At 37.1% G+C, this 12303-nt stretch overlaps 1 protein-coding gene across 1 annotated transcript; it reads left to right on the forward strand.

Moving 5' to 3' along the window:
* Positions 1–6019: 6019 nt before the first annotated feature.
* On the forward strand, positions 6020–11910 carry LOC134801986 (uncharacterized). The gene is made up of 2 exons (XM_063774609.1): positions 6020–6146; positions 10305–11910. Exons 1-2 carry the CDS (start codon positions 6135–6137, stop codon positions 11460–11462), a joined length of 1170 nt encoding a protein of 389 aa, XP_063630679.1. The 5' UTR covers positions 6020–6134; the 3' UTR covers positions 11463–11910.
* The last annotated feature ends 393 nt before the right edge of the window (positions 11911–12303 follow it).

Here is a 12303-nt window from a genome sequence, read left to right on the forward strand (position 1 = left end):
ATTCACGCCTCATACATGAAAAAATTTGTCCCAAAATTTCCTTTCCAGATCGTCACATTTTTGCCTGAAAAGTTTTTTATTTGTATGAACGTGACGCACTGGAAAAATATTTTATCATAAGTACTTAATTTTGGGACACCTTTTTAGGGTTCCGTACCCAAAGGGTAAAACGGGACCCTATTACTAAGACTTCACTGTCCGTCCGTCCGTCCGTCCGTCAGTCCGTCCATCTGTCTGTCACCAGGCTGTATCTCACGAACCGTGATGCCGCTGCTATTGCCGCTATAACAACAAATACTAAAAACAGAATAAAATAAAGATTTAAATGGGGCTCCCATACAACAAACGTGATTTTTGACCAAAGTTAAGCAACGTCGGGAGTGGTCAGTACTTGGATGGGTGACCGTTTTTTTTTCGTTTTTTTTTTGCATTATGGTACGGAACCCTTCGTGCGCGAGTCCTACTCGCACTTGCCCGGTTTTTTTTCATGTATGAGGCGTGAATGTACAAATGATTCTGAGTAAAATGAGCCCAAGAAGTCAATATTTTGAAGACATGAATGAAATGTACATTTTTTTTTGGAAAACGCTCATTTACCACATACGACGATTTTCAGTTTCTAGAACAAAATACATCAACGAGCTACAGATCTGCGCCTGTGCTTTGCGGGACTGATGTTTTCAATGGATACCTAGTGTTTATTTTATTATTTCGGTTAATTCGTTGAGAACACATACTTTATTTAATAACTACCTTATTAATTCGCTTTCCAAAGCTTGTACCTTATTTAGGCCACTAGACGAGACAAGCTTCTTGGGACAATTACACTCGCTACGATTGTATAAAATTAAAATACATTTTTGTGCTTACTGTACGAGTACGTTTACCTGCCTTTAGTAATGGCTGCTATTTAACTGATCACCAGATTTAGTAAAATTTAATACCAAAAAAATATATTTTACCACCCTAAAATAATGAATGATCACCAAAACTATAACACCATTTTAATGTGAAATGATTACCAATCTTATTACATTTTACTATCCTTTTAAAGGAAATGACACCAAACTAATCATTATTAACCCAAAAATTGTAAATGATTACCAAATTTCAAACCCCATTTTAATGTGAAATGATAACCAAATTTTTACATCTTGCTATCCTATTAATGAAAATGACACAAAAATAATCATTGTAAACCCAAAAATAGTAAATGACCACCAAAATTAGAACTCCATTTTAATGTAAAATTTTAACCAAATTTTTAAATCTTGCTGTCCTATTAAAGCAAATTACGCCAAAATAATCATTGTAAACCCAAAAATAGTTTATGACCACCAAAATTGTAACCACATTTTTATTAAAAATGTGCAAATATTTAATAGAATACTATTAAATTAATTAATCCACTTCGTCACCTTTTTCTAGTAGCATTTGGTTTCTGTAAGGGTCGCAATTCAAACCTAACCTAACCCACTTTTCTGATAGCAGTTTGGTTCTGTAAGGGTCGCAGTTCAAACCTAACCTAACCCACTTTTTTAGTAGCATTTCGTTTCTGTATGAGTCGCAGTTCAGACCTAACCTAACCCACTTTTCTAGTAGCATTTCGTTTCCGTATGGGTTGCAGTTGAAACCTAACCTAACCCACTTTTCTAGTAGCATTTCGGTTCTGTGAGGATCGCAGTTCTAACCTAACCTAACCCTCTTTTATAGTAGCATTTCGTTTCTGTAAAGGTCGCAGTTCAAACCTAACCTAACCCACTTTTCTAGTAGCTTTCGTTTCTGTATGGGTCGCAGTTCAAATCTAACCTAACTCACTTTTCTAGTAGCATTTCTTTTCTGTAAGGGTCGCAGTTCAAACCTAACCTAACCCACTTTTCTAGTAGCATTTCTTTTCTGTAAGGGTCGCAGTTCAAACCTAACCTAACCCACTTTTCTAGTAGCATTTCTTTTCTGTATGGGTCGCAGTTCAAACCTAACCTAACCCACTTTTCTAGTAGCATTTCTTTTCTGTAAGGGTCGCAGTTCAAACCTAACCTAACCCACTTTTCTAGTAGCATTTCTTTTCTGTATGGGTCGCAGTTCAAACCTAACCAAACCCACTTTTCTAGTACCATTTCGTTTCTGTAAGGGTCGCAGTGCTAACCTAACCTAACCCACTTAACTGATAGCAGTTTAACTTACTTTTCTAGTAGCATAACGAAATGCTACTAGAAAAGTAGCTTAGGTTAGGTAGGTATGCGGTGCGGGTACGGGGGGTTGAGCGGGAGGGGCTAGTAATTTTGGCATCAGTTTACTTTATTTGGTAATATGTATACATTTTTTGGTAATCATAGTGGTTTATTTAGGTGAAAATATCGCATTAATTTGGTCTTCAAAATTTGGTGATCATTAATGATTTTTGGTGGTTATTCAATATATTTGGTATTTGAATACAATTTGAAGGGCAGTCGTAATTAAAACGGTGGTACTTTTGTATTTTTAGGCCTTATTTTTTTGGTGTTCAGTAATTTTTTTTGGTAAGCATGTTTTTTTATTTAGGGTACCAAAGTATTTTTTGGTGGTCATTATATTTGTAGCCTTTAGTAATGGGTCATTCCATAATAAACGCTACCAAGGGTTCAAAAATGAAAAATAGTTTAAGAAGTCAACACTAACCTATTTCCATAGAAAACATACCAAACCTTCATGTCAGAAAAAAAAACCGGAAAAAAATCAATTTTTACATATTTTTCATGTACTTGATCGCAACGTTTAAATGATAGGCGTAAAACTAATTTTATACAGCGATATTGGCAAGACTAATTAAAAAGAAAGTAACTGTAAACTGTTACAAATTTCCCGCAGTTATTTCAGGTAAAATATCGTAATTTTATAATTTGTCTTTAAAAATATTAAAAAGCATGGATTAATCGGTTTTTATTAGAAGAGTATTCTAGACTGTGGTCTCAAAGTAACACCCGAAACGAAAAAGAGATAAAAGTATGTGTAACTTTTCCCGTAATTAACTATAGCCAAACATGTTTTGCCAAAGAAAGGCTATGATGTGAACCTATGCAAATGTGTAATAGTTGTTGTTTTAGCGTCTGCTTTAGTCGTATGTTTTAAAGTTTGAAGTTGTGTAACACCCGAAACGTGTTGATCGTCCGCCTGTCATTCCCCGGCTTTTCTCCGTGATGGTTAGTGCTAGAAAGCTGCAATTTGGCATGGATACATAAATCAATCATGGCGACAAAGTAGTAACACAAAAACTACAAAAAGAATTTTTTTTTAGGTTTGCTCCTGTACAAAATATTTTTAATTTTTTTGCGACTTTAATCCTGTGATGTGGGGTGTCGTTGGATAGATCTTTCAAAATGAATAGGTGTCACCATCAACCATTTTTTGATTAAGTGAATATTTTCGGTAATATTCGTATCGAAAGAAAAATAATTATGATATCTTCGAGAAACAGTTTTTATTGTTAAGATTAATGTATTTTATAATAATTTGCCATTGGAGGTTTTAAGTGAGTTGTATTAGGTATAGGCGTAAATAAGTGTAAATACTCGTATTGCTAACTTAAATTATACTTTTTTTCTGCCCACTAATTTCTTGGCTTATTTTTTTTCATTTATTTAAGAAACAAACAGGCACATACAATTATGTTTAAATTTGTGGATGTACAATTAGACCTATAGTTCCATCAAATCTACAATCAAATGTTTGTGTACAAAGACAATAGGTTTCTCGGACATTTTGGGAGGCCCGTCATTATGTCACTCTACCATTACGTTAGGTTACAATTACAACTCTGATTACAAGTAACGCTCTCTCTTTCGAATGTAATTCCGTAATTACTTGCACTTGCGGTCCAAATGTGGTTAATAGTGCGTTTTGTGTCATCTCACCCACAATACCTATGTGGTCACTGTTACAGTGGTTACAGTTTCACAAAACCACTTAGCGCCACTTGCACCATCCCACTAACCCGGGGATAACCGGTTAAACCGTTAACCCAGTGTCAAATTGTACTGGTAACCATGGTAAGTCCAGGTTTAACCGGTTAACCTCGGATTAGTGAATGGTGCAAGTGGCCCTTAGTGGGAGTTTCATGTGTTATCAGAGAGGACTCAGAGCACGGGCTCATACAGTCAAGGTATTAAATATCGACACGGACAAAGTGACCAAAATATGTATACAGTGTAGGTATACACGATCTTATTGCCCATATCTTAAGGTAGAGTGTACAATGTACAGTCAACTGTAAAAATATGGGTGTACAAATCATCTCAAAAATATGTCCCATAACTCTTATGTCAGGGAATGAAGAACTATGGGACATATTTTTGAGTAAGTTGTCTACACCCATATTTTTACAGTTGACTGTACATATTATTGGCACTTTGTCTGTGACGATATTTAATACCCTTAAGTCCTTGACTGTACGTTAACCCTAATATGCAGGCTCAGTTTTTCAGCAAAAGCATGTTGAGGGAGCTATAAAAAGCGATTACAACGTTAGCCGTAGTAAAAAATATAGAATTTCATGAGACTATATTTTTATACAGTCTACTATACTAGACACAAATTATAATAGAATATCTACATACAGTAACCAGGTAACCACCTAATAAATGTAGAGCAAGGTTACGCTATGAAGTAAATTCATTAGAAGACAAAACCACATTAATTTTATCGCTTTACGCCGGCTTGGGAAACCTGCTATTAGAGAACAATGCGCGCATCAACCATTTTTATACTGTCTTCCAGTTTTTAACGATTCACTGCAATGTATTCTACATATTGCTTAGTTAACTACAAATATTTGGCAATACAGTCAGTATAAGTAGTTAGATTAGTGATTGATAGATCTTTTTGCATTTAAGTTTAGACTAACATTAATTACGAAGTGGAACTTTCAATGGATCAGTCATCAGTCAACTTTTCAAACAGCTTGTTTTAGTGACTTCCTCGTAACTTAAAAAGTATGTTTATAAAGATAATAATCAGATTTTCTTTAACAGTCATTGTAACATTTGTAACCCAATTACCTACTCAATTATAAATCGAGTTACATAATAAGCATTTCCATGTCACTGTTGTTCCATGTGTTATGTTATGAATAAACCCATAAGTTAGTTGACGTAGGGTCACGATAGTCACGTAGAGGACGACACAAATAATCAAGATAAAATATATACTGTAAATGTATTAAAATCTAAAATTATGAATCTCCTTCACTTGGAACAAATCGCTAGGCGTAAGATTTAATTTACTGAGGTCTAACTGATTGGCTATAAAGGTATGTACATTAGTATTTGTACAAATCGCAATGGAAATAGGAAGCGTGCAATTTTACATACCTACTCGTAATATACTTTATATAGGTACTACACATTTCTACCTCGCTCCTCCTTCGTGCCTTTAATCTTATTGACAATTAACTACACAGTACAGATGAGCAAGTTGCGGAATGTTTCCAAAAAGTTGTCGGAAAATTTTACAGGAAACAAAGGAAGTTTTCATTACGGATATTGAAAATTTCTGTTCCCATACTTAATTATGAGAAGTTTTCGAAATTTTACCATGCGGATTTTCGCAGTTTTGGAAAGTTTCCGGCGGTACATCAGTAGACAAGATTATTTTGGCTGATTACCTACTCTGTTTAGGGATATCCTGACAAACGACAGATGTAAGTTGTAACAGTATCTCAAGATTCTCAAGACTACTTCTTTTACCAAAACCCTAAGTATCAAAAAACACTACGAGTAGAACCACTCTTCTAGAAACGTACTACAATTATGAATTTATTGCAAATCACCTACGAGATACATTGAAGAAAACGGGATCATTCGTTCAATAGGTCATGCATCGTCTGCCTAATTTCGTACTGTACAATATTTACGGCTGTCAGAGTGAATTGCACTGAAAATGGAGCTTCCGGACACCTGTCAGATGAAACCCCAAGTTCATCAAGAAGATCTGATCAGCTTAAAGTGGAATGCAATCCGAAATAATGACCAAGTTACAATTAATACATGTCATTATCGGCGCTCACCCTTCTTCGCGCGCGCGTGGGGCGTATAAAACGTGCGCGCGCGCGCCGATCGACACACAACCAGTCTTCGGCGGCGGCGGAGACGTGAAGCAACATGAAGTTCTTGGTGAGTTCAGTGAAGTGAAGTGACAGTGACGGTTAAGTGAAAAGTAAATTGAAAACGGCTACCTACATTTTATCGACAATTTTGCACCCACTCGTTGAAAAGGATCTGGATCGTAGAGAAGTGATTGAAAAAATCAAATTGAGAACCTGAGAGTTCAAATGCACTTTTTCGGACTTTTGGACGCAGAAGTGGCGAAGAGGGCTGGTTTTTCAAAAAGGCTCGCACTCGATCATATTCTTCAAAAAAAAAATTGTGAACACAGCTTATTTTAAGCTCTTCGCCCGCTTAGTTACTTATGCTCCTTACTGAACATGAAATTATATTCATAATATCATAATTTCTCATTATTGGAAGCAACTCTCAAATTTTGAGATGAACATATTATTTTAAACAATTTGCTGCTCCGTGTATAAAGTATAGGTATTTAAATCTAACCTGACATACCTTTTCCTATTGGTCGAGTGGGTGTATTATGAGAGTAATTTACTTTTCACTTTCAAAGTCTCCAACCGAGAGTAAATTATACCTTCATAACTAACGCTTAAGTGAATCATAAATAGCACTTATTCACTTTGTATATCCGTGTAATTAATTTAAGTAGTTTTATTGCAGAGCAGCTAATAAATATATTAATAAACCTACTTTGAATTTTTTAGGTTTTCTATTTAATGTTTAATTAATTTATCATAATATAAACACGATATTATTAACTTCAATTTATACATATAGAAATAGCAATATTGATTAGAAGGAAGATCTAAAATTACCAAGTGTTTGATGATATAATTCAATAATATTATTTATTAACATTAGCTAGTACATAATAAAAAAAAACATACAACCGAATTGATAACCTCCTCCTTTTGTGATTTGGAAGTTGGTTAAAAACAAAACAGCTTCAGAGCTTTGCATGAAATAATTGTATATTTAACAGATTTTCTCGATATCAAGTGTCACGTGTGAAATTGTGAATTATGAAGTTCTAAGACAATTCTTGGTCAAGATTAAAAAAAATCCACGAATCAAGACTCATCGACTCCTTGAAATCCGAAAAATTCTGCATTAGAAAAAAAAAACATAAAGATGATGTTGTAAGTTGGGTGGTCATTTTGGCTATAGGTACATAGAACATCAAAGTATGCCCTATAAAGGGTTAAGTAAAAATGAATGTCAAACAGTGCATATTACAAGGTATACATTGGAAGTCCACCCAAACAGATGTTAAATGCATAACATTAACAATACAACATAATCAATAACATTGTCGCTAAACCAAACTAAAAACGTTAAACAATCTAGCTGATGTGTTCCGCACAGTAAATTATGGTGGATGATTATGCTATTTACCATTTTTAAACTATTTACCATTAGTCATTAATATAAATGCACCCTTACCCCTTACTGCATGTATGTAGTTATTTCCGCCGGCGACCATTCCGCTTGTCTCCTTGCGTCTCGCTACGTGTACAATCAAACGCATCCACCGTTTCGGCTACAAATTAGACTAATTTCGGAGAAAGTCCATTGTAAATTCGGTAAAACTTCTATGTTACCAGCGTAATATACACTTGCTAGTAAATTTTAAATAAAATAACTAATTTGCAAGACCGAAGTGATCCCATAAGTGTTCTGTGAACAAAGTTTTGTACGGAACACTAATAGGACTCTCAATATAGCATACATAAGGTCACCATCCTAAAAGATTTATAGAATTCGATCATATCATAGAAAATCCAATCGAAAATACCGAAAACACTTAAGTCCATATCGGCAACTTACTTCATAGGTAAGACCTACTTACAACAAAAACGCATCTCTATAATAAGAATTACAGTTCGAAATCGAATTACTAGAAAGGAATGTCAAAAAGTTTAAAGTTTGATGCGGACCCTGGGCTCCGAGGCAGTAGCTGAGGACCCAACATAACAAGGGTTCGTAAGAACTATTATATAATCTGTGACAAGGGTCAACGGTATAATGAGAATTCCTTAGGCAGGCAAAATCTCACTTAAATTAAAGGTACAGCAAACCATAAACGTATTGCATTCGTGCCTATCACCTACTTACCTAACAACAACGATAAAATCAGCGCAGTGAACATGTATCCGTATTAGATGCTTATTTACGAAACAATCATAATATCATGTTTCCTCTGATTAAAACATGGATTAGGGTTTAAAGTACCTACTAGTGTAGCGTGTATTCGCTTCATTAATCCATCCATATTGTTATCATAATATAGATATTTTTTGCAATGCGAGCGACTGAAGTGCTTGCAAAAATGCGAAGACTATATATACCTATCATAAATTGGCGGAACATTTATACGTTTTATACTGCCAATCAATTAAAACCATTATCCATTACGTCTACATTAAGTGATAGTCAAACTAACTTATGAGCTGACTAAATATAGATCATAGGCGTAATACTGTTACGCAATTCATCCAACATGCTCGGCGAGCCGATTACGAATAATTACCGATTACCGCGAGTCAGCGACCGAAAGATTTAATGACAGATAATTGTTCGATAATATTACGAGCAAAATAGATCATCGGAACAATGGTTATGTATGTTGAATCAATGATATTGCCTGTGACTGTTGACAATATAACCCATAAGGAAAATATAACGTCGGACTTAGGTACCTACCTCATTGAGTAGTACATACCATCCTACTCGTAATGTTCCTTAAAAAATGTTGTAGGTACGTGATGATAATGGGTATTTTAAAGCTGTAGAGATAATGATTAATATAAAAAAATGGCAGTAAATGTGTTTAATACATTCGCTTTCTATGAGTGCTTATTATTTAATCTCAAATTGCTGGCTATGTAGTTCCGCCAGTGTCTCATTACAAGTGCTCCAAATGATCGGTTACGTATATGCCTATCTCGTTGCTTTCTCTACATAGTAGCAATTAAACATTCTAACAGCAGTTTACTTTAATAAAATGGTTTGTTTGGCAATTATAGTACCTACTACCTTGTTTTGGGACAGTAAAATCGAACTGTGGCATTTACACCTACATTTATGTAAATCCTTTATCTATTACTGAGCAACACATAGCTAGAAGTAGGAATACATTTACTTAAATCGAAATCATTCAGTGTAAAGTTACTTTGCATGTGTTTTCAGACTATAATGTCGAGATTACTTCATCTGCCTTTAATTGTATTATGCAAAGCAACCTTGTTTTAATTAAGTACGTTCAGATTTCTTTCCGAGCTCTAATGCCTGGTTTAATTGCATTGATTATTATGATCATTCGGGGATTATGCGTTCATTTAATCGCGAGATCTACAGGATAGGCTTTTTATAGACAAACACATCCTGTGTAATTATATTTTCAATCAGAACGGAACGGTTATCTTTGTATTAGATTTAATAGGCCATTGTTCGTTCGAAACTGGGCTAATGCGTGAGTGTCTAAAGTCTCTTTTTGAACACGCGCCGCCACTTTATAGAACCTGATTTATTCAATGATTACTTGAAAAGTAAAAGTAAAATTTTCCACTATGAGGAGAATATGTAGTTGCCAACCCGTTTTCATATCGTATCCGATCGTTATGTAATGGTATTCAAGTCTTGCAAGTGCAGGTTAGTCGAGTAAAGGTACATAATTTTCCCGGGTGAGACGTGTTTTCGTTGTCATAACTCGTAACACTATACTATAGGTACGTAATGCAAACTATCTGACTACATTGTATAGCAAAAATATTTTATTCTTTTACAAAGCTTAAGAACAAACGTTAATTGTTAATTAAATAAAAGTATTCTTATATTTGTATCAATAAATAGTGCTTGAAAGCTTTTATTATTCAATAGGTAAATAATCCGAAAGTAAACAAATAAAAGTTAAATAGACGTCTCTGTATGATGTTAACATGGACATAGGGGGAAGTTACGCATAAATAATACATAACATTACACAACGACTGTAAATCTAACAATAGCTCTCATAGTTACAGCTTTTTAGCGTCACTTATACGGCTAATTACTGCACGAGAAACAAGTGAAGATAAACAATTCAAATTCCACGCTCGACTTTGACGCGTTAAGTTACCACTTCCTCGGTTTCCTCTTTTCACTTACGATTACGACATAGGTACTTAACGACATGTTCACATTTTAATGGCGTCGTTTTGTCCACAGGTTGTTTTAGTAGCCTCATTGGCCGTGGTGGCCTTTGCCAGCGAGGAGAAAGGCGCACAGAAACAGGCGGCAACCGAAGACAAGAAACAAGAGAAGCGAGGAATCTACGACATCGGCCATTATGGCGGCGGCGAGGAGCACAGCTTCGGCGGCCAACAGAGCCATGGCTTCGGCGGACACGACTTCGGCGGTCACGACTTCGGCGGGCACGAGTCCCACGGCCTGAGCCAAGGACACGGCGGTGACTTCGGCGGCTCCCACGGCTCGTGGCAGCCCATCGAGCACCACGGACACGAGCACCACGAGCACGTCAAGCACGTCGAGGTCGTCAAGAAGGTCCCCGTGCCCTACACCGTCGAGAAACACGTGCCCTACACTGTTGAGAAGAAAGTGCCCTATGAAGTCAAGGTGCCCGTGCCCCAGCCCTACACCGTCGAGAAGAAAGTCCCGGTCACCGTCAAGGAGTACGTCAAGTACCCCGTGTACGTCCCCGAGCCCTACACCGTTGAAAAGAAGGTGCCTTATGAGGTCAAGGTCCCCGTCGACAAGCCCTATGAAGTCAAAGTGAAGGTCCCCACCCCTTACACCGTCGAGAAGAAGGTGCCCTATGAAGTCAAGGTCCCCGTGCCCCAGCCCTACACCGTGGAGAAGAAGGTCCCCTACCCGGTGAAGTACGAAGTGAAAGTTCCCCAGCCCTACGAAGTCATCAAGAAGGTTCCCTATGAAGTGAAGGTGCCAGTCGACAAGCCCTACAACGTGTACGTGGAGAAGCCCTACCCCGTGACCGTGGAGAAGCCCTACCCCGTGACCGTCCACAAGCCCGTGCCGTACGAGGTCAAGGTCCCCGTCGACAGGCCCTACAAGGTCGAGGTCGAGAAGCCCTACCCCGTGCACGTGAAGGTCCCGGTGCCCAAGCCCTACGACGTGTACAAGAAGGTGCCCTACACCGTCGAGAAGAAAGTGCCTTATGAAGTGAAGGTCCCCATCGACAAGCCGTACCCCGTGTACAAGGAGGTGCAAGTGCCCCTCGTCAAGGAGGTGCCTTACCCCGTGAAGGTGCACGTGCCCATTTACTTCAAGAAGGAGGTGGAACACCATCACCATCAGCACCATCAGCACCACGAGCCCCAGCACTACGAGAGCCACGGGTGGAACTGAGCAGGAGTACTACGTTAGGTCTCACACCAGTACCTTATTAGGCTAAGTTCGAAATGTGATCAATTAGTATTTGTAGTGTATATATGTTTGCAAAATTGCAATGGTGCTCGCTCGGCAAGGTTGTGATGGCCCGGGAGACCGGGTCTGGCGGCTGCAAGGCTACCATGGACATCGAAACTCGAATCTTCTATCTGCGTCTCTATCTCGCAAATAAAAGAGAAATAGAGATGCACATAGATCTTTGAATTTCGATGTTCGCGGTAACCCTTCTGAAATGAAGGCTAACTTTCCGCATAGAATTGTCTACAATTCGCGGTACCCAGTTGTATTATAGTGATCTGTTATTACTTGTTTAGCTTTTTGTATGCTTTTGTTATGTATGTAAAATAATCAAAGTACTTTGTGCTTTGAACTGAGGCTGATTTATTAAAAAAATGAAATTTTATAATGTCTTTTTCTTCATTGGACGATGAGAGGTGTAACTGAATTTTGTTCCCAAAAACGCCGGAGCTAAATAACATTTAGACTTATATAAACAGCATAATAGTGTTTAGAGTTAGACCAAGATAAGTCTGCAACGATTTTGATAGCACACGTAGAGCAAGTGTTGTTTTAAATGTCAAACTTCCATGAAATTATAACATAACACTTGCACTTGTGTTGCATACTTTTCTTGGTCTAATTCTAAAGCATAACCCGATCATTGCTGGTTAAAAGGTACAGATATTCGAAAAGAAAGAATATCAATAACATAATAAATTAATGATTGTTGATTCCAATGTCGGCTAGTAGATAATTAATGCTGTCTCAGTCCCAAGACCAATCTAATTAGAATTTAAAA

Source organism: Cydia splendana, chromosome 2 (assembly GCF_910591565.1).
Source record: "Cydia splendana chromosome 2, ilCydSple1.2, whole genome shotgun sequence".
Taxonomy (NCBI): Eukaryota; Metazoa; Arthropoda; class Insecta; order Lepidoptera; family Tortricidae; genus Cydia; species Cydia splendana.